General features: G+C 51.0%; 7 protein-coding genes across 7 annotated transcripts; 4 read left to right on the plus strand and 3 right to left on the minus strand.

Annotated features, from left to right (window-relative positions):
• The first annotated feature begins 430 nt into the window (after window positions 1–430).
• On the plus strand, window positions 431–1,909 carry PSV08DRAFT_402807 (uncharacterized protein). Its single transcript, XM_014228303.1, has 2 exons — window positions 431–1,612; window positions 1,714–1,909. Exons 1-2 carry the CDS (start codon window positions 809–811, stop codon window positions 1,867–1,869), a joined length of 960 nt encoding a protein of 319 aa, XP_014083778.1. The 5' UTR covers window positions 431–808; the 3' UTR covers window positions 1,870–1,909.
• Window positions 1,910–2,231: 322 nt separating this feature from the next.
• On the minus strand, window positions 2,232–2,777 carry PSV08DRAFT_392399 (uncharacterized protein; the record flags this gene model as incomplete). The annotated part of the gene is made up of 2 exons (XM_014228304.2): window positions 2,232–2,382; window positions 2,455–2,777. The coding sequence occupies 2 exons, from the start codon at window positions 2,775–2,777 to the stop codon at window positions 2,259–2,261; spliced, it is 447 nt and encodes a 148-aa protein (XP_014083779.2). The 3' UTR covers window positions 2,232–2,258.
• Window positions 2,778–4,382: 1,605 nt separating this feature from the next.
• On the minus strand, window positions 4,383–10,125 carry PSV08DRAFT_225434 (uncharacterized protein; the record flags this gene model as incomplete). The annotated part of the gene is made up of 7 exons (XM_014228305.1): window positions 4,383–6,674; window positions 6,726–7,319; window positions 7,367–7,548; window positions 9,466–9,666; window positions 9,728–9,815; window positions 9,864–9,953; window positions 10,003–10,125. 7 exons carry the CDS (start codon window positions 10,123–10,125, stop codon window positions 4,584–4,586), a joined length of 3,369 nt encoding a protein of 1,122 aa, XP_014083780.1. The 3' UTR covers window positions 4,383–4,583.
• An 802-nt stretch (window positions 10,126–10,927) lies between these two features.
• Window positions 10,928–13,084, plus strand: PSV08DRAFT_204706 (isoprenoid synthase domain-containing protein). The gene is made up of 4 exons (XM_014228306.2): window positions 10,928–11,180; window positions 11,259–12,315; window positions 12,366–12,542; window positions 12,590–13,084. Exons 1-4 carry the CDS (start codon window positions 11,116–11,118, stop codon window positions 12,737–12,739), a joined length of 1,449 nt encoding a protein of 482 aa, XP_014083781.1. The 5' UTR covers window positions 10,928–11,115; the 3' UTR covers window positions 12,740–13,084.
• A 120-nt stretch (window positions 13,085–13,204) lies between these two features.
• PSV08DRAFT_47529 (translation initiation factor eIF 4e-like domain-containing protein) lies at window positions 13,205–14,631 on the plus strand. Its single transcript, XM_014228307.2, has 3 exons — window positions 13,205–13,657; window positions 13,711–13,782; window positions 13,835–14,631. The coding sequence occupies exons 1-3, from the start codon at window positions 13,436–13,438 to the stop codon at window positions 14,303–14,305; spliced, it is 765 nt and encodes a 254-aa protein (XP_014083782.1). The 5' UTR covers window positions 13,205–13,435; the 3' UTR covers window positions 14,306–14,631.
• Window positions 14,632–14,984: 353 nt separating this feature from the next.
• On the plus strand, window positions 14,985–17,070 carry PSV08DRAFT_308291 (X-domain of DnaJ-containing-domain-containing protein). Its single transcript, XM_014228308.2, has 6 exons — window positions 14,985–15,146; window positions 15,200–15,243; window positions 15,325–15,418; window positions 15,469–15,523; window positions 15,592–16,681; window positions 16,746–17,070. The coding sequence occupies exons 1-6, from the start codon at window positions 15,041–15,043 to the stop codon at window positions 16,887–16,889; spliced, it is 1,533 nt and encodes a 510-aa protein (XP_014083783.1). The 5' UTR covers window positions 14,985–15,040; the 3' UTR covers window positions 16,890–17,070.
• A 1,411-nt stretch (window positions 17,071–18,481) lies between these two features.
• On the minus strand, window positions 18,482–19,699 carry PSV08DRAFT_402813 (alpha carbonic anhydrase; the record flags this gene model as incomplete). Its single annotated transcript, XM_014228309.1, has 4 exons — window positions 18,482–18,508; window positions 18,587–18,664; window positions 18,783–19,438; window positions 19,501–19,699. The coding sequence occupies 4 exons, from the start codon at window positions 19,697–19,699 to the stop codon at window positions 18,482–18,484; spliced, it is 960 nt and encodes a 319-aa protein (XP_014083784.1).
• Between the last annotated feature and the right edge of the window lie 815 nt (window positions 19,700–20,514).

Consider the following 20,514-nt stretch of genomic DNA (forward strand, 5'->3'; position numbering starts at 1 on the left):
ATGACATGATGGATGCCTTACACAGTAATGCCCATTTCCCGAAGGAAGATGACGGGGCTGCCTTAATGTGCTGTGCCGCTTGACAGCAGCTCGAACCTTATCACTATCACGCCGAGCGCTTCGAAACGAAAGCACGTCGCCTGGAATGCGTGCGAACCCCATATTCCCATGCATCTTTTGCGATCGCGTCTCTTAGAGTTACACAAAGATCCTTCGTACAGAATCCGGATTCAACACGGACACACGCTGACCCTGTGAGAAATAGGATATCCCTTTGTCTTTTCTCGGGCACGCTGTCCTCGCCTCGTCTGACGCACCTCGGTTTTTTGGGGGCCCGTCTTACACAACATCATGCGACGCAGGTTAGGGTAAAACGCCTCACGTAGAAAAAGCCCACCCCCACAGCACTGGCGAGCGCCACAGCGTCCATGTCGGGGTTTGTTGAAGAGTAAGGACTGGAGGCTAGAGACGATGGTAGGATAAGCGTCTGTAAGATGATTTGTGCAGGATGAAGAAGAGGGGGAGGACGAGTGCGGTGGGGGATTCCGCGGAGAGAGGGCTGAAAAGAGGCCTCACATATGGTCTCTTTTGGTCGAGGTAACTACAGCACATTCTGTTCTGGAGGACCTACTACAAATGTCTCGGAACTCCCTACTAGACATCTACCCATCTCTTGTCATACCATCTCACCATCCAACCCTAGTCCAGAGAGCAAGACTATCCTCTCATTTCTTCCCCCTTCACCCACTCCCCATCCTCCCACCATCCAACCCTCCAAGAAAGAAAGAAAAGAAAAGAAAGAAAAAAAATGACCCCCCACATCCTCTCCCTCCCCGCCGAACTCCTCAGCCAAATTCTCACCTCCCTCCCCCTCTCCTCCCTCCTCCACTTCTCAGAAACCTGCCATCCAGCCCGCACCCTCGCAAACGCAAACCTGCAATCCCTCTCCTTAGGCATCTCCCCCCTCCCCTCCCCTTACACTTCCTTCCCCCCCTCAAAACCACCCCTTTCCCCTTCGCAAACACATACCTCCCAACCCACCACCCGCCCCCACGACCGCTGGCTCCGCATCCCAAACATAACAACCTACGACTACACCACCCTCTCCAACTTCCAATCCGCACTCCTAACCAGCATCCTAACCCGGCACCACCCCCTCCTCTCACACGTCGATCTCACCATCTGGACCATGAGCGTGCGCATGGCACACGCGCTCCGCAACTTATCCGCGCTCCAGCGCCTCGAGCTCAGATTCGACGCCGGAAACCCCGGGCGCGCCGTGTTGCGCGCGCAGATTGGCCTCGAGCGCGAGGAGCAGCGCCGCGCGTGGGATGTACTCGCGCGGAGTACGCCGAGCTGGAGTCGACGGCTGCTGGGGTTGAGGGTCGAGGGCGCGGTGGTGAGTACGAAGCAGATTGCTGTGTTGCTGGGGGAGAGTCGGGGGTGTGAAGAGGTGGTGCTGGAGCGGTGTAGTGGGGTTGGCGGGGATGTTTGGGCTTTTTGGGGGGGTTGGTGTGGGAGGGAGAGGGTTAGGAGGGTGGAGTTGAGGGAGTGTGGGGGGGTTATTAGGGAGGAGGTTTTGGGGATTATTGGGGGGATGAGGGCGCTGGAGGTATGTTGGTCTTTTTTTTTCTTCTCTTTTCTGGTTTTGATTTTTGGAGGGGGGTGGAGGTGGGGATGGAGATGAGTGACTGACGTTTTGTGATGTGATAGTGTCTTAATCTTTATGATTGCGAGGAGGAACTTGCACCGGGGACGATGGAGAAATGGAATGCGGAGGTTTGGCGGATACCGCATTTTGTGGCACCCAGGCCGAGTGCGTTTGGAGTAGATATGGTGATTGAGGTTGATCCGGAGTATGTGTCTTAGCCAAGAGCTGTTAATGCAAGGGTGGGTATTTACATGGCAAAAAGATATTGTCATTATTTTTGTGTATACAGGATAGAGATGAGGAAACACCGGTACAATTACCTATTTCCCAATTGGTGTGCTCCCTTCTTTTCTCTACTTGCGTCAAAAACCTCACTTCACTGGACTCAACCTCAAGTAGAAAATAGTAGCGCTCCAAGCCAACAAACCACTCCATAAACTATTCTGATTCTATATACAAGAAGGTTAATTATTCACATCCCCCTTTCACCATCTCCATAGTCTCCCATCTCTTTCCACGCCCTCATTATATACAAAAAGATTTCAGGGCCTGCCGATATTCATATCCATCTTACTTCATCCTCCCCGGCATTTCTGCCCGCATCCACCTAGGAGCGAAGAGTAAGCTTGTAAGGGCCAAGCTGACGAATCTGGTTGCATTGCAAATCCTGGGATCCGAGACCGCCAGCAACACAGTAGGTAGGAACGGTGCCAGTGGCGTACTTGCCAGAGCTAATTTTTTCCGTTAGTTATCAACCGTCACGCCATTAACAGTTTTACAGAAAAAAAGGGAAAAGAACTTACGCAAAACCGGTCTGGTGGTAAATGCTCAAATCATACTGGTTGGGGTCCGTGCCGTTCAATGGCGACAGCACGAACCTGTAGTTGCTGGCTCCGCAGGTGACAGTCTCGCTGGGAAGCGAGATGATGGGGCCAGCAGCGCAGGACACATTGCGGGCTTGGAAGCCGTGGATGTGGAAGTTGACATTTTGGATTGTACCGTTTGTCTTGCGCAGGCTGTAGTCGGTAATCAGGATGGGCTCGGTGTTGCCGACAGGACTGCGCTGGTAGAGCGTTGGGACGGCGGTTGCAGTGGCGAGGAGGGTGGTGAGAGTGAGAAAGTGCATTGTTGCGGTGTTTTGGGGTTGGAGGAGAGGATTGGAAGGAGGTAGTGGGATGGTTGTCTGTGGATGAAGATGGGCTGTTGAGAGGATGGGGGGATGTTGTATTTATCTTGTTTCCATTGTCAACCCTAGGCTCCTACGTACATAGTCGACACAAAGTCAACGCTTGGGGCATGAAGCTTCGACGCGATCGTCTATCAGAGCTCCAGAGATTGTACACTCCATACCGAGGGGTGGGTGGGGAATACGAGATATGATGGAGTCACAGCATGGTGGTTGCCGCCTGCCTAGTATCCCCAGACGGATGTTTCCCGGCCTTGGGTGCGCAAAATGGCGGGACACTACGCCTTGCGCCTTGCTTTTTGCCTAGCAAAATGCCCTTTTTATGCAAAACAGGGAACTGATCAGCTGTAATTAGTAGGAATTAGTTGCGTAAAATGTACTCGTCAGTGTCACAGATGTTGGATTAGTGCGAGGTAATTCCAACAATGTCTCCCGCATTTTCGGCACAAATAGTAGTAGTAGGTTCCACATCCCCAACATGATTTCTTTGTACAGACAACCCAAGATGTTTTTGACTCGAACACGAGGAACAACGGTTCTGTGCGTGCATCTGCATGCAATGGCAAAGGGCCGAACCTTAGGCGCTCGCAATGGTTTTTCCATAGCCTGTTACTAGCGAGCATGAGTACCGCGTTGTTGTGTTGTGATAGGGACAATGACTCGCCAGTGCAAGGCTGCACAGGTACCGCTTTGGAGCGGTAAATGCTGTTGAGCCGCACGCTACATCCATTTGTTTGGGGCGATGAATCTGCCCAAGCCTCATCGATGTCGCAATCTCGCCACTTTGTCTATTTTGTTGCTCCAGGATGACGTTGCTAGTGGAAGGCGATGTATTTCAAATTCTGGGGCCGGCGTTCAAGTTTTGATACCACATTCGCTGGCGCAAAAAGTCAAATGCGCTCCAGATCACTGAAGGCCATCGCATGTTTGTTGAGGGAAAGATTCGACAGTGTGGCCGCAAGCCGTTCTAGCCTGTCTGCTCAGGATAACGCCATCAGTGGAGACTCAAATTTCGGCGTCTTCCTTGTCAGTTCACCGCGTTCATGCCGAGCCACACTCCGAACCCAGCGTCGAGGCCACTATATTCTGAGTTAAGCCTCATGACAAAGAACCTTATCATACTTGTACCTGGTTGTCTCCACCACCTGCATACACGCTACTGTGTATACTGTGGAAGTTGCTACACATGAGTCGGATTAGGGTAATGCCTATGAAACTGTTAGCGAAGACACTTGGACTGTAAAATCTCTTGTAGATGTGTGTTTAGCTACTGCGTATACAACTACGCGCAGCTTCTGTGAAGACTCTCCTAACGACGATCGTGATTGTGCACAAATTACCGCAGTGCATTCTATCATTAGGATAGGCGAGCATCTAGCTAGCAGCAGCCTACTCCCCGCAAGACGCTAGAGATTGTTGTCATGAACCTAGTAACCGGGCAAACTCATGCCTAGGCTGCCTCCGTGGTTGCTCCGTTTATCGTGGTCCGATTAGAGATACATCAAAGATTCAAGATTCAAGATTTTCTAGATGCACAGAGCAAGATGGCGGTAAGAGATCGCTTTTCCTTCCTTACGAGTGCATTATTGCTAGCTGTTGGTGTACAAGCGTAAAAGATGAAAATGCTAATGCTGATGAGGGTATAGAACAGAGATGCTGGAACAAGTTTTGTATGCCGAACGCCGCATAGGTAGTCGCTAAATGTGCAAGAAACCCGAATTTATGAGCAAATCGAACAAATGGGACTTAGCGCCGCCATAGATGGGATAATCTTCGCTCACTCTTCACACCACAGTTGTCCTCATTACTAGGTTTAGAGAGGCGGGAGAAAGGCATTTTGAAGGTTCCAGAAGAGGCAGGTTCTGACCGCAAACCGGTACCTGACCTTGACCGTTCTCGTTGATGGGTAAGTGTGGCCTTGTACTGTTCCCGGTAGTTTTCTGTAGGAGCCTTGACGGTATCCAGGCTGTCATTGGATGCAGAAGATGTGCTGTCTGCAGCGGATAGGATGGAAATGGATCGTGGAATGAACGGTCTCTTGTCGGTGGCTGGAGGATGTGCCTCGATATCAGTGAGTGTAGGCTCTACTCCTAGAGAAACCTGGGAGTTGGACGATGGAGGCATCGACACGGCCATGCCAATGGGTGATTGAAAATTACTAGGCTCATGGTGGCCATGCTTTACTGCTGATTTCATGTCATCGAACTCGAATTGGAACCCGTCTCCCCGAGATTCTTGCCGCAACGAAGGATGTACGTGGCTTTGTGACACGGGAGGTGTAGTTGGTAACACAATCCTTCGCGAGTCCATTGGGGTCACTATGGAGACAAAGCCGCCTAGAAGACCACTCTCTTCTGCCTCACTGGTCTTGTGTTTATCGTCGCATGTACTTGACTCGGATGAAGCTGCACTTACACCCTCACTCCACAACGAACTTCCCGTAGAGCTAGTGCTGCCCGACCGGCTAGGGAGCTCTCCTATGCCTAAGAGTGATAGCGCCTTTGCAGAACGGTCGAGTTGTGAGCTGTCAAGTAATGGGGTTCTCGGGAAGCCATCTGAGCTCCTTGTTGAGGCTCGCCTACTGCGCGAAACAGAAGGTGTGCGCGACCTGAACCAAGATGTTTCTGACCCACTTCGATTGATGACGATCGGCGGGGTAGATTGGTCAGAGCAAACAAGAACAAGCGGGTCGTTATTTGAAGGTTGAGATTTTTCCACTGACTCGTTCAACACGTTGGTACTGTTAACGCAGAGACGCGTGGACTGCGTCGTAAGGCTGTTCCGCCTAGAGCTCAGAGAGGACAGTGATATTTGTGACAATGATCGCACTGAAGATGGACGCGCAGGTCGAGAAACTCTAAGCGGTGACACTTCCATAGACCCTCGCCGACTCAAGTTTCTTGGGGTAAAGTAATCCTCCCTTTGACAGTCTGGTTCAATAGACAAAGGGCTGCATTGCGACTCCAAAATGTACTGGTCGATGGCTTGGGCAATATTCAGCGAAGGGGCTGGCGAGGGGGTCACATCTGTGCAGTCTGCGGCTGATGAAGTGGGATCTGCAATATAACATAAGGGATAATCTGAGCTTTCAGAGTCGCGGACCTGCTTTGGAGCCCGAAGTGCAGACACTAGGTACTGGAGAGTACCATAAATCAGGAGCCACCGGACTTTGCGCGCGTCCATAACGGTTAATTTCTCCTGACGCCGGCAGGCGTTGACGGTATGTGCGTTCTCAAAGTGCATATACGCCTGAACAATCTTCGAACTTGTGACATGCTGGTCCAGAATGTTCGTTGCAGCCCTCAACGCACCACTCATGGTATGGATCTTGTGTGTTTTTTGATGTTGAGAAGCAAGAGTAAGCTGCCTCAACGCCCTGTGCGAGTCTGATTTCTTCGAAGGCGATACGTATGTTGGCAGTAGTGGCAATGGATGTGGCAGTGAAGTGAAGTTGTGCCGTTGGTCAAAAGTAAGCACATTCTGCAGAACACAAATCCCGCCGCTTGCTGGCCCTTGAGAAGAAATGTCGATAGTGGACGTTGTATCTACGAGATAGTCGTATAGGCTCTTGAAGTCATAGTACATTGATTTGTAAAGAGCCTTGGGGAATATAGTGCCTCGAGGTGGCGGCCAGTAGCCAAATTTTTCGGCATAGAAGGTATGCAGGAAACGGCGGAATCGGTCAAGATGGCTTCGAGCAGCGTCCGTCAGCCCAAGATATGTAGGCGAGAAGTCTTCTTGCAGGAACTTGCTGAGCGCAGTAGATACGCGCCCAAGATGAGCATGGACTTCGCGATGAGCCCGAGTAATCAAGGCTTTGGTAAGTTTTGAGATAGGCTGCGTGTAGTTGTTAGTGCTGTACTCAGCTAGCACACTTTGGCTCCTTACTGGAAATTCTGGGCTGAGAGCTAAACTCTCGTTCATGCCAACACAATGGGCGAAAGCATCAACCCAAACATCCCTAAGCTTGTAACGCTCTGCATAGAACAAACTTGCAAGAGCATAATCTGTGCATTCGACCAGGTCCCGGTAGCCCTGATCTTCGGCGTAGGATAGAAAGTCTTGCACATTGCTAGGGTGATCAGGTCGAAAAAGGTGTAATCTTTCTTGAAGATCCACATAAGCCTGGCCCATATGGTCGCCAACTAACGGTTTGCCGAGCAAGAATGCGAAGAAGTTACGAGTTGTAATATGCCATCTGAAAGAGTCTTGTCGAGCAACTTCTGCGGGTGCAGGTATGAAGAGCTCCATAGTGCTTGGTTGCTTGTTGGCATCAATCAGTGAACTAGGCACCCGCTTCAATTTTTGCGAGGTCGACATCTGTAGCGACACCAAATGAGCATCACACTGATTGATTATCGACTCGCACTTTTTTTGTCGCAAGACTCTAAAAGGAATGCAGAAAGACGGGCCGCGACGTGACATTCCTCTAGCATGAAGGTGAATGTAGCAGTCTCCATCTTCGTACCAAAGTTCGGGGTCCTTTTCGAGCTGTCAGCCAAGCGCAACAACAATGAGCTTCAACATACCCTTCGCAAACCGTGGTCCCAGTCGTTTACTGTACGAGTCAAGCCCGACCATCGCTGAATCTTTGTCGGATGCATCGGTTCTCTTGTTGCTGCAGAGCAGCTGGCAGATCTCGAGCTCATTTGAATGCCAGCTAAAAGCCTTGTGGTGTTATCCTCTAGAAAGCCAGTGTTGATATGGTCGCCTGCAGTCCGGCTATGACGTGTTGATTTGGATGTACGGAGTCTGCTGGTGGCCGTCAAAGTCCGCCCAATGAGGCCGTAGCGACTACCAAACTCAGTTTACTATGTGCAGAATCATGAAAAGTGGTCAAGAGGGTAGACGTGCGACTGGAAATCAAGTGCTAATGAATTTTTGTCTCTGACGTTAATTGTACGGGCTCAGGCGCTTCCGAGGCTATGTTAGTGTGAAAAAGCGCAGGTAAGCGTACCAAAGAATGAAATACACAACACGCACGGGCGGGGGATCAATGTTATCGATTTACCTCTTCTGCGGCAGGGAGACAGGGTTGAGTGGGAGTTCGTAGTAGCCGAAGGTGGGACGATGCAGCCATGTGTCTAGATCCCCGTCGTCCCTTCAGCTATCGCAACGCCCGCCTACTATAGTGTGCGTGTATCGGCTCGTGAGGAAGCGGGTAGAGCGATTTGCGAGACGACCATGCCAGAAGGGGTCGGCTGCCGTGAGTGGCTTGCGCTGGTCGGGCTATGGCGCCGGGAAATCGAACTGGCGCGGCCGTTCTCGACGCAGATGGTGCAGAGTATGCCTAGAGTCGTCCCAGAAGAGCAGAGTTTAGAACCCCCCATGCGTGTAATTGGACGGCCATGTGTACATGGCCTGGCTGTTAGGACTTGGAGCTGTCTGCGCTGTTTCCCAACTCAGGACCCCGCAGTCGCTTACATGGCCTTATTTTTTCGTCGTGGTAAAGCGCGCGCCAGCATATGAGCCTTGGGAGTGCTGGAATAATTTGCCAGGCTTGTGTGGCGCTTCTAGATGATACGGCGATCTCCCTCAGCCAGGGTGGCGGTTTTTGTCAAGGCTGTATGGGGCCATTCTTCCCACGCTTTGCTGGCGTCACGGCAATGTGACAGCGAGGATGGGAAATGATGGCTTGCGCATCGACCTGGTGTGGTGTTGTACGCGTCCGAGTGCAAGCGTGTCGGACAGCTTGTTACGCACCAATTGTGAGGTCGGGGTGGGGATGCCGTCAGCCCGCTATGATCGCCGTTCAAGATTGCTCGGCTCTCCTCACAGCTTAGCGTGCGATTGCGGTGCATGATTGCATACTTACAGGCTGTCTATTACAGCAGGAGCACGAGTATAGATGCTGGTGTCTGGTGGGCATCATGGCACTGCATGTACTGGCACTGCTCCCCGTCGACTTATGCCAGCTTTGTCATCGCGCTCGTCACCACCACACCGCAGCCTACTCGGACTTCACCTCCCCCGAGTGATGCTGTATTACAAGGTATTGCACGATGCAAGGAGCATTGTCGGCCAGAGTCTCCGAGTGTCTCGGTCAGCGATTGCGGGACAGCATTCACATAGCCAACGCTTACACCACGTCGCAAAGATCATCGACATGGTCAGTTTCATGTATCCAACTAATCGTCATCTTAACACCCGCGGATCAAAGCTTTGCTGTCAAGCAGATGACGTATTGTCATTCACTACCATAGTGCATTCTCTCCGCATGCGCGCCAAAGTTACGCGCGTCTCCTCAGTTCACGATAATGCATGTCTCATAGATGCCGCGCCGATAGATCGCTTCACAGTAGTGCAAATGCTGCTGCAGCATTGCTGTTGATGTTGAGGCTAGCTGTACATTGGCGTTGCGGCAAACTTGGCATGAGATTTGAGCAATCTTTAGCTTTTCTACTGGTCTGGACTAGACAATATACACGCGGAATGAAATAGAGCTTCAGTAGCGAGATGTGGATCGACCCAAGGGTGGCATTCCGAACCCTATGCACAAGTGTATGCTGTCAAATTTGTGTATATTCATACTACTTACCTACTAAGAGAACGAATAGGTATAACGGTGGAGATATCAGAACTGGAGCTCATCTTGCCAAGGACCGCCCGCGCATTATGCATCATTTACAATCCTCGCAAATGGTTCCATCTGGATTCCTCTTGACTTCAAGCTCCTGGCTCTTCTCCTGCCCTGCTCCCTTTTCTTCGGCCTCAGTCTTAGCTCCTTCGGCTGGTCTCTCTTCCTTCTTCTTACCGTGCTTATCTGAGTGTCCCAGATCCCGCGAAGGGTCAATGCAATCCCGCACCTTTTGCTTCAGTACCTTTGTTTCTGCATACCACCAGTCAGCATCCCACCAGCTGAACGCCTTTTATTGCTGAGAGATACAAACCTGGAAATCCCCCTTCAGCTTTTCTATCCCAGAGTAGCACCTTTGTTGCTTCAGCATTCTGACCTTGTTCCACAGCCGGAAGGTATGTCTTGCAATGTCAGCAGCTAGCAAGCATGATGGCAATATAAAAACTCACCAGTTCCACCGTGAAAAGCCCCCCAGTCGCGGGGATCAAGGCGATTTCACCTATTTGTGTTCCGAATGTTGATAAGAGTTCTTGGCCAAACTAGGATTTGTTGGTGAATGTTGTTGGTGCAACGTACAAGAGTGCTTACATAGGCCGCTCGCAGCATCCAGCGACATTGAGTGCAGTATGTGATTGCAACGCGTGGTAGGGCAACCGGTGCAGTCTGTATTGTTGCCATGACTCTTGGTGTAGGGTGCGTGGTTCCTGCCATAGATATGTATGTGGGTTGAAAGGATGATACTTATCGGCTTATCGATAGTGCATCTGTGGCGTCATTACCTCGATTGGGCCGAGCACATCATTATCCAGAGTTCGATACAGGTGGTCCTGGTGTCTGGAAAGCTGACGGGGCAGCCAGGGTGCGAGCTGCATTGTAGGGGGGTTATGGAATAGGAAATCACCGATTAAGTTCTGCTTTGTGTCACCGTCGCGCCTTATCTAATCGACTCATCTCTCATCACTTCGTGAACGGCGGACGAAATTTTTCGATATCTCTTTCCCCAGCACAGAATACATGGCATAGCCCCATTGCGCGTCCCACATCCTATCACCAGATGAGTTGGTAGTGAAAAGTCGTTGAGTCTGTTGTGGAGCAGGCTACGGAAACCGAAAACAAAATTGTTGCCTGAGGCCACTGGCATCCCTAAACATCGTTGTACCCGGCACGAGAAATGAGCAGAGGCCCAAGAGCGATCAAGAAACGAGGATTAATGTATCCGCATCTACTTGGCATCATTCCCGCTAGAATGCAGAACAGGTGGTCTTCACGGCGGACAACTACGCCTGAGAGCAGGGCCTGCGGATGACGGCACGCCGGATCTTTTGAGCAAAGCCATGATGCCTCGTCATCGCCCCTATGCTCGCTGTTATACGTATGCCCAAGAAAGGGTTGGCGGTGAAGGTGGGTGATACGCAACAATCAGTGATCCAAGAGGGAGGCGCGAAAAGCGGGATTGTCAATGGGCCGTGCACCACAGGGTCCAAGGCTGTTTCTTTGCGGAGAGGCTCGAATTAGGGGCAAACCAACGTCTTCTGCAACCGCCCAGCAGCACATTCTGCAACCCATCCTGGATCTTGTATCTGCCGCGGTCTTCTGTCTCTTGCGCACCAATTGGCTTCTGTCTTGCGGCTTTTCTGCAGGTATCATACATCGCTGCACCAGCATCCGCACAAACCCGCGATTCCTTTACGTCTGCCTGGCATGAGTCCCTTGGGCTTCCTATACTACGCCGTTCACCCGGCTGAATTGCGCTCCATAATTCAATGGTATGAGTCCCATCTTGCGCATTCCCTTGCGGGTCTGCAGGCCTGCCTACGTGGTCGACATGGCTAATGTCCCCCCAGGAAAGTATGGCACAATCCAGTACACGAGCGTGATGAATCAAAGGAATCCGAGTCCCTAAAGCGATGCTACCACTTCCTCAACCAAACAAGCCGTAGTTTTGCCGCCGTTATCCTCGAGTTGCACCCTGAGCTTGTGGCGCCCGTCACACTATTCTACCTAGCCCTGCGTGGTCTCGATACGATTGAGGATGACATGACGATCCCCTTGGCTAAGAAGGAGCCTTTCCTACGCAACTTCCAGGATTTCCTGGAACAGGACGGTTGGACGTTTACGGAAAATGGCCCCAACGAGAAGGACAGGCAGCTTCTGGTCGAGTTCAACGTGGTCATTGAGGAATTCAAAAAGATCAAGCCCGCCTACAAGGAAATCATCAAGGACATCACCAGGCGCATGGGCAACGGAATGGCAGACTACGCCAACAACGCCGAGTTTAATGCTGGAGTCAAGACGATCAAGGAATACGAGCTGTACTGCCACTACGTTGCTGGACTGGTTGGTGAGGGATGCACGCGTCTCTTCGTCGAGGCTGGATTGGCGAATGCCGCCCTGCTCAAGAGGCCAGAACTCATGGAGTCCATGGGCCAGCTCCTCCAGCAAGTCAACATCACTCGTGACATCAGGGAGGACTTCGACGACGGTCGCCGATTCTGGCCCAAGGAGATCTGGTCCAAGCACGTGGATAATTTCGAGGACCTGTTCAAGCCGGAAAACAGGGAGAAGGCACTGAACGCTAGTTCAGAAATGATTCTGACGGCGTTGACCCGTGTGGAGGACTCCTTGTACTATCTGGCTGGTCTCCGAGAGCAGAGTGTGTTCAACTTCTGCGCGATGCCCCAGTCCATGGCCATAGCAACTCTGGAAGCCTGTTTCCAGAACTATGATCTTTTCCATAAGAATGTCAAAATTACCAAGGGTGAGGCTTGCCAGTTGATGCTCGAATCTACACAAAACTTGCAGCTTGTCTGCGAGGTTTTTAGGCGGTATGCTCGCAAGATTGCAAAGAAGAACAACCCACACGACCCCAGTTTCTTGAAGATCAGCATTACATTGGGAAAGGTGAGTGTTGTGTGAAGTCTGTTCAAAATGTTTTCACTAACCAGGCCCAGATTGAGCAATTCATCGAGTCGATATTCCCATCGCAACAACCTCCACCCGACCGAAAGGCACCAGCCACGATAGAAGAAGCAATGAAGAAGCAGAAGGAGGATGCAGAGGCCAACTGGGACCTGGTCTATGTCGTCGCTGCTGTGATTGGAACTGTCCTTGTCATGACTTCGCTGATGGTATGTCTCAAGTTTATGAACACTCGAGCTTTGCTAACCTTGTCTAGCTGTTCATCGCCCACCTCGCAGGCGCCCGCTTCGATATTGCCTGGTCTCAGGCCAAAACGGATCTTGGCAAACTTCTAGGGGGAGCAGCCAGTACGGCACCTGCGCAAGTCACCAAAGTCCTGGAGACTGTAGAAAAGAGCGAACTATAGGATTTGACGGTTTCTATCTTTCGCCATTATGTCTGTATGTAATTATATTAGCCACCATGAACGAGTCAAGGCAGGTATAGAGATGGATCCTGGTAATTTTAATTTTGCACGACCATGGGGGCTAGACTGCAAGTCATCTGTAAAGCCATGACACCAGAGTCAGGGTATAATAATACTTTTCTTTTCTTTTTTACAGTTGAATCGAAAAGGTGCCTTTGCAGGCGTACACTTCACTTGGCGAGGAGAGTATCTTCATAAAAATCGTCGTCATAAACACGTCCATGGTGATGGCAAGACAACTCCGAGTGGCGATCAAAGACAAGCGAAGGTTATTTTTCTTCCCAACTGCCATCTGAGACTCTGGTGCTCTGCTTGCGACATGTTTGAAACTTGAGTGTCTAGCGTGCCAAGGCCAGAAGGCACCCACCAAGTGCGACTGCGCTGCATATTATTCTTCTCGACAGACACGCCCGCCGCAAGCAGCTAATTCCGACCCGTCCCTTCTCCGCAAGCAGTCCCGTAGGCTGCACATTCCCGCGACCGTCTCGGTACCATCGCCTGGTGCGACTGCGATAGGCCCGCCTTCACCTGGTTCCGCCCACTACCAATCCTCTTAAATTCCCCCGCAACCGCAACCGCAACCACCTTTTCTCCAAAACACCACCCACACACATACACGCCCCAAAAACCAACACAATGGCCGAAGTCGCCGCATCCGCAAACAGCAACCAACAGGTTCCGCTCGACACGATTCCCATCTCGCCTACCGGCAACTCTGCAGAGGGCGAACAGTCCAGCAGCAACGCAGCAAATGAGGGCGAGATCCGCACTGTCTTCCATGACCCCGAGAACTTCAACGTCAAGCACCCGCTCATGAACACATGGACACTGTGGTTCACCAAGCCCCCGAGCGGCAAGGTACGCTGATGTTGTATGTACGCCGGCCTGTGCATCCTTACTAACCATTGCAGGGCGACAACTGGGCTGAACTGCTCAAGGAGGTCATCTCGTTTGACTCAGTCGAGGAGTTCTGGGGCATCTACGTAAGCTATCTTTTGCCACCGGCGCAGCCCGCAAAACTAACATGGCTTCCAGAACAACATTACTCCAACATCTGATCTGGCACTCAAGTCCGATTACCATCTCTTCAAGAAGGGCGTACGTCCCGAGTGGGAAGACTCACAGAACAAGCATGGTGGCAAGTGGGCTTTCCAGTTCAAGGACAAGAAGGCAATCAACATTGATGCGCTCTGGCTGCACGTCATGCTGGCCGCCATTGGCGAAAACCTTGAGGATGAGGATGACAACGAAGTCATGGGTGTTGTCGTCAACGTTAGGCGAGGCTTCTACCGTATTGGACTCTGGACACGCTCAGTCGGCCGTGCTATTCCCGGTGATGGAGGCAAGGGAAGGACCCAGGAGCAGGGCAAGGAGGTTCTTCTCAAGATTGGCAGGCGATTCAAGCAGGCGCTACAGCTCAAGGACAACGATGTTGTCGAATTCTCTGGACACACCGATGCCGCTCACGCCGGTAGCACCCGCGCAAAAGCCAAATTCAGCGTCTAAAGCTTTGGCTACATCTCCAGGCATGCAGCACCACGGCTGATGCTTGTAATATCCTCCTTCGTCGGCGGGCACATTGTGCCCTCCACGTTCGGACTGCATTTCCACACTTTGTTCACTGTTTGGTCCAAAAAATATCCCACTATCGGTTGGTAGGGACCGAGTTTCTAGCATGGCGTCCGCATGGGATTGCGAAGGGTGATATCGGGTTCTTTATATGAATCATACGGCCATGGCGGGTACACCTCGATGGGGTGAAGGGTTCTGGGCTTGTATAGAAAAAACTCTAGTATCTGACATATCTATGAATAAGAGAATAGACGCACTTTTCAGTATTGGTTTGAAGAGAGTGTGAGAGCCACATGGTGATGATTAGCATTGGGAAGAGGGAGTCGGAGGCCGATGGTGAGGGTGGGCACAAGGAAAAGTGTGCTCCAAGATTCGTTGTGCTTCAGTCTTGTGATGTAGACATGCAGCTGCTATACTGTGTGTATACATGAACAAGCGTATACGCTGGTGTGGCTTATTGGTCATATTAATAGAGCATGACTCAAGTGGGTTTGTTGAGCGGAACTGGCTGTACAAGGAACGGATGACACGGCCTAACAGTGGTGACGTCGGCTGTGGCGGTGCAGTGATTTTCACGGACTGCCATGTGCAGGCTGCCGACGCGCGCTCTGCTCATATTTCCTTTTGAGCCGCCCACCACCTACCCCTCCACTCTGCATATTCGCAATCATGGTAGTAGAAACCGCATACTATGACGCCCTCGGCGTACCGCCCACCGCATCCGAACTGGAAATCAAAAAAGCCTACCGCAAGCTCGCGATCAAACTGCACCCGGGTACGCAGCGCAACGACTACAGTTTTCAGTACCGGTGACTGACTCTAGAGCAGACAAGAACCCTGGCGATGAGACGGCGCACGCGAAATTCCAAGAAGTATGTATATCGCCTGCGAGGACAGCGTCCGACAGACATGGTCGAGAATGCAAGAGGATTGCGGGGCTCACAGTATGACAGATTGGTGAGGCATACCAAATTCTCAGCGACGAGCAGCTGCGCGCAGCATACGACAAACATGGCAAAGAGGGTGCTATGCCTAGTAGCGGTTTTGGTAAGAAAATACATTCTGTGCTGCGAGTGCGGGACGCTGACAAGTCACAGAGGACCCCTCCGAGTTCTTCACCATGATCTTTGGTGGAGAGGCCTTTGTAGACTGGTAAGCCACATAGTCCGCGACACATTACTAGTGGTGTCTCGTCCAAGCAGCAATGCTGATACTTGCAGGATCGGCGAAATTTCCTTAATGAAGGACCTTACCAAGACTATGGAAATCTCCCAGCGTGAGATGGAGGCAGAGGCTGCCGCTCAGGCTGAGGCTGAGAGGGCAGAAGCCGCAAAGGCACCTACGGCCGAAGGGACTGGTGCTACTCCCCCGACTGCTGCCACAGATGCAACAGGCCCAAGTGCTGCTGCACCGGCCAAGGAGGCCGAAGCAGCAGCTGGGCACACAGGAACGCAGACGGCAAATGTACCACGTCCTCATGTAGAAGCAGAAGCACCTCCAGCGCCCGCGGCCGGTGCATCCACTTCTACACAGCCCCCATCGCTCCCACCCCGGACAAGCACACCACCAACACGAAACATTCCGATCCGCGCGGCTATCATGGACAAGTCTGATGAAGAGGTACGCATGGAGGCAGAGGGCATGACCGATGCAGAGAAGGAGCTGCGGGAAAAGCAAAAGAAGAAGGCTGGTCTCACCAAAGAGCAGCGGGAAGAGCTTGCAGCATACGAAATGGAGCGAAAGCGGATCCGTGAGGAACGCGTTAACAACCTTGCTAAGAAGCTTGTTGAGCGTATCTCATTATGGACCGAGACCGATAAAGCTACCGACGTAACTGCTGCGTTCAAGGAAAAGATTCATCTCGAGATTGAGAATCTCAAGATGGAGTCGTTTGGTATTGAAATCCTCCACGCCATTGGAACCACTTACACCATGAAGGCATCCTCATTCCTCAAGTCTCAGAAATTCCTCGGCATCTCAGGCTTCTTCTCCCGCATCAAGGACAAGGGCACTCTGGTCAAAGACACCTGGTCGACCATGTCGGCTGCGATAGATGCGCAGCTGACTATGGAAGAAATGGCAAAGCTGGAAGAGCAAGGTGGCGAGGCATGGACGGATGAGAAGAAGGCTGAGTACGAGAAGAAGGTTACTGGCAAGATTCTCGCCGCTGCATGGAGAGGCAGCAAGTTTGAGATTCAGAGCGTGCTGCGCGATGTGTGCGACGCCGTACTCAACGACAAGAAGATTAAGCTCGAGAAGCGCGTGGAGCGGGCCCATGCCCTCATGATTATCGGAGAGATGTTCCAGAAGGTATTTCTATTGCTTTTGTCCTTGTTCGCTTCGGGAACAAAAAAACAACTAACGTATTCCATAGGCTGAGCGTGACCCGGAAGAAGAAGGTGACTTCATGGCGTTTGAGCAGCTCATGGCCGAGGCGGCAGCGAAGAAGGATGCAAAGGACGAGAAACACGGAAAGCATCATCATGATAAGAAGGAGAAGAAGAAGGAAAAGGCATAGGATTGAGCCGAGCTTCTCTCTCTATACATGCCGTCCTTTGTCTTCTGCCAAATCCCGCTCCCTTCTTTCTTTTTTCCTGTGTTTTGTGATATCCATAGATGGGGGGATTGCTGGCCCTTGTTACTGATAATGGCATTTGGAAGTTGCGATAGAAAGTGATTAAAAGATGAGTTGTGACTGGGACTTGAAGTTGTGTGTGTATGTGTGTTTGTGTGCAAGACTTGATCATGCGTGATTTTTAAAGTTCCGATGCGCGTTTTTTTGGTGGATGGAAAAGTAGTCATATGCAATGTTTTATTTTTTCTGAAATGTTCCTTCTTTTATGGATTCAAAATCGTCGGATGCGAAAAAACCTCCATTTGCTCGTTTTATCACGCTAAGTTGCTAAAGGAAACCTGGTTAGACACCGACACCGATACCTTTACCGATGGTAAATCAAGGAAATGCATAGCTATGTATTGTAATCGCAGTCATGAAATCCCTTGTAAAGTATAAAATGGTTGTTTGTAAGCATCTTCCCCTTACCTGAGACTCCCTTCTCCTTATGCAGGCTATCCTTTCCACCCAACCAACCCACCTTTCCCTTCGCTTGCCACAAAACACGGCGCATTACCCATACCAGTGCAACCAATCTCTCTCATCTGTAACCTTTTTGCGGGATATTAAAGGGTGAGTTTAGTTTTATTACAACGCCACACAGACGACAGCTTTTCTTCTCGACTAAAGCCCGACATTTCAAGAAAAGTTTATTCATAGGCGAATACATGTACGTCGCAGCAGCTGCTGGGGCTGATTTGTTATCGTCGGGATGTTGTATCAAGGTTAGGTAGTTAATATGCCCATGTCTTTTGTTTTGGAGGGATTTTTTTTGCTTTTTGGTGAAGCGGGCGCAGCTGTAACCACTTATGCGGCTCGACTGCCGGATTAGTAACTAATGCAAAGTCGGATCTGGGGTTTCAATAACGGGCGGCATTTATTACGCATGTAATCTTTTAGGGAAGCGAAGGGTCAAACAAAGGGGGTTCGACGGAAGCTGTTGTAGGAAAGAAGTCACAATTGTTGAGGAGGAAGTGAATTAGGGGGTTGTTTTTTTTTTTTTAAAAAAAAGGTAGAGGGTATATTGTATGGTATCTCCCGTCTGTCGTAAAATCATGCTATGTACAAACTTGAAAATGCGATACGCATTTTAACTCTTCCCCCACCTGAAAAGAGAGATCAGTATCACCCATCGCTCTCAATTCTCAAGCGTCAAGGAAAAAAAACAAGATGTTGGGGGATGGGGATATGTGAAAGAGTAGATGCGTGCATATCTGCGCTGCTAATTGCGGCAGCGGCGATGGGGGGGGGGCAGTATCCGTGTTTCCCTTCTATGCGTACTAAGTACATATTGTTAAGAAAACCCCCGCGAAAGTGAGATGTGTGTGTATAAAAAAGGGAAAATAAAGTAAAGAGCAAAAAAAAAAGAAACCGGATTTCCCGTGTCCAAGGACCAAGTAGCTTTTTTTATGCTGGACGGCACGGACTTTGTAATCAGAGAGATAGTAAAAGGGAAAAAAAAAAATAGAGATTATGGAGATGTTTTTACGGAACGCTTATGCGGAGCGCTTGACGTAGGAGCCCTGTTAATTGATGAGTCAGTATGATGTTGCATGAGTGATAGTAGTAGTGAAAGGCAGAAAGAAAAGGAGCAAACATACTCGCATGTTGGGCATGTTTACGGAGATGTGGATGTCGGCTTTGTAGGCGCCGGTTGCGGGCTTGGTCTCAGTTTTTTGCTGAGAAGGGAAGAATGTCAGGAACATGTTTTGCTTGTGCTAGGTGGGAGAGGGAAAAAGAAGGTGAAGGGAAGTTTGTCTTACAGGCAAACAAACGTGCAATTGTTTAAGGACATACCTCGGAGGCGTCGGCGGCAGGAGCGGCAGGGACAGTGGGCTTAGTAGCGTTGGCGGTACCGGCGACGGCGCCGACCTGGAGTATGTTGTCCTGGCCAAGGGTGTTCTGGATGAAGCGGGAGTTGAACTTGACAATCTTCTTGATGGCGGTGTAGTCGGCAACGCTGACGGCAAGGGGCTGCTTAACGATCATGAAGGTGACACCCTCGGCGCAAGGAGGGGTGGTGAGGGAACCAGAGTAGGTGAGGACGTCGGACCTCTCAATGGTGGAGATGACGTCGCTGTAGTTGATTCCGCCCTTGATCATGGTGGTGCTGCCGGGGGTGGCAATCTTGGAGAGGGAAGAAGAGAGGGAGGAGATGATCGAAGAGGACCTGCCAGCGGAGACTTCGAACATGAGGGCAACGACGGCCAGCTTGGTGTTGTCGGCAACACCCTGGTGCACCATGTGGAGCTCAAGAGGGTAGTGCTCGCCAAGGACGTGGTGCTCGGACGGGGTGTGCATATGGAACTGGACAAGCTGGAAGGAGTCGTTACCAATTGTGGTGGTGCCGTTAGTTACGACTTCGATGGTCGTGCCCAAGTTCTCGAAGAGGACCTCATCGACCTTGGGGACGGAGATCTGGGGCTTGGAGGCAGCCTTGGCAATGGTGGCATCTGAGGGTGGAGTGTTAGCAAAAGGTGTCTTGGGGCTGATGTCAACGTAGTGTAGGACTTACCAATGTCGATGGGAGACTGGTTTTTACCGGTCCTGCAGGCCTCGTTCTCGGGAGCGAGAGAGGCCCAGTTGAAGGGACCGTTGGTAGGACCATAACCAAACTTGGCAACCTCAGCCCCCTCAGCACGCTTGAACATGGAGAGGCCGTGAAGGCAGGTTGCCGAAGCAGTGGTAGCGAAGATGACGGTCTTGAGAAGCATAGTGAATATCTCTGTGAGTTGTGTGGATATGTAATACTAAGTTTAGACTGATGTGTGGTAGAAGGCTGATGAGTAAAAGAAAGAAGTGATTGACCGCGTAGAATGAAGTTTGTTTGTGCTGGACAAAAGATACGGATTGCAAGTTGTTTAAGTACATGTACACAAGAGTCTACGACATCTGGTGAACAATTTAGTGCTGACGATCTAGGCGCGCAGGCCCCCCTGTCCGGGTAGAAATAATAGCCTACGCAAGGGACTCGGACGTTACAGGAACATGCTGTCAAAGGCGTGTGGCGAACCGAGAATGGGCCAGTGAAGAATAAGCCCGTGAAGCAAGCGAGGTTCAAGCCAAAAAAGCTTGTCAACAGCGTGCCTGATTCCTAAGGAGCAGTTGCCGCAGATCCAACGGGCTAACAGTGTGTCAGCCTCACAAAAAACATCTGATTTTAAGGATTAGGGGTATGCTGGATATGCGTTTCCAGGCACCAAGTGCCAGTTCTGTGTTTTGCCTTGGATGCAAGCCACACACACAGCTCCGTTCACGCCCGGCGTATGCTGATCTGTAACGCATCCTTCGATACGGGTTTTTCCAGCCAAGGAAGCTCCTCGAGGGCCAAGTCTGATAACGAGAGGGAATATTCGAGTAGTACGTTTTCGCAGCACTTCTGCCATCCGGCAGCTATGAGGGTAAAATCTCCGAGACAGGCAAGTGCCAAGTCGACGACCTGTGTCTGGTACGTAGCCACATGCGCTCCAAGAGGCCAAGTCCAGCGACAGTTGCTTAGGGGGCTTGTCGAAGGCTGTGTTTGAGACGG

This window comes from Bipolaris maydis, assembly GCF_028858645.1.
Source record: "Bipolaris maydis strain C4 unplaced genomic scaffold PSV08scaffold_9, whole genome shotgun sequence".
NCBI classification, from domain to species: domain Eukaryota; kingdom Fungi; phylum Ascomycota; class Dothideomycetes; order Pleosporales; family Pleosporaceae; genus Bipolaris; species Bipolaris maydis.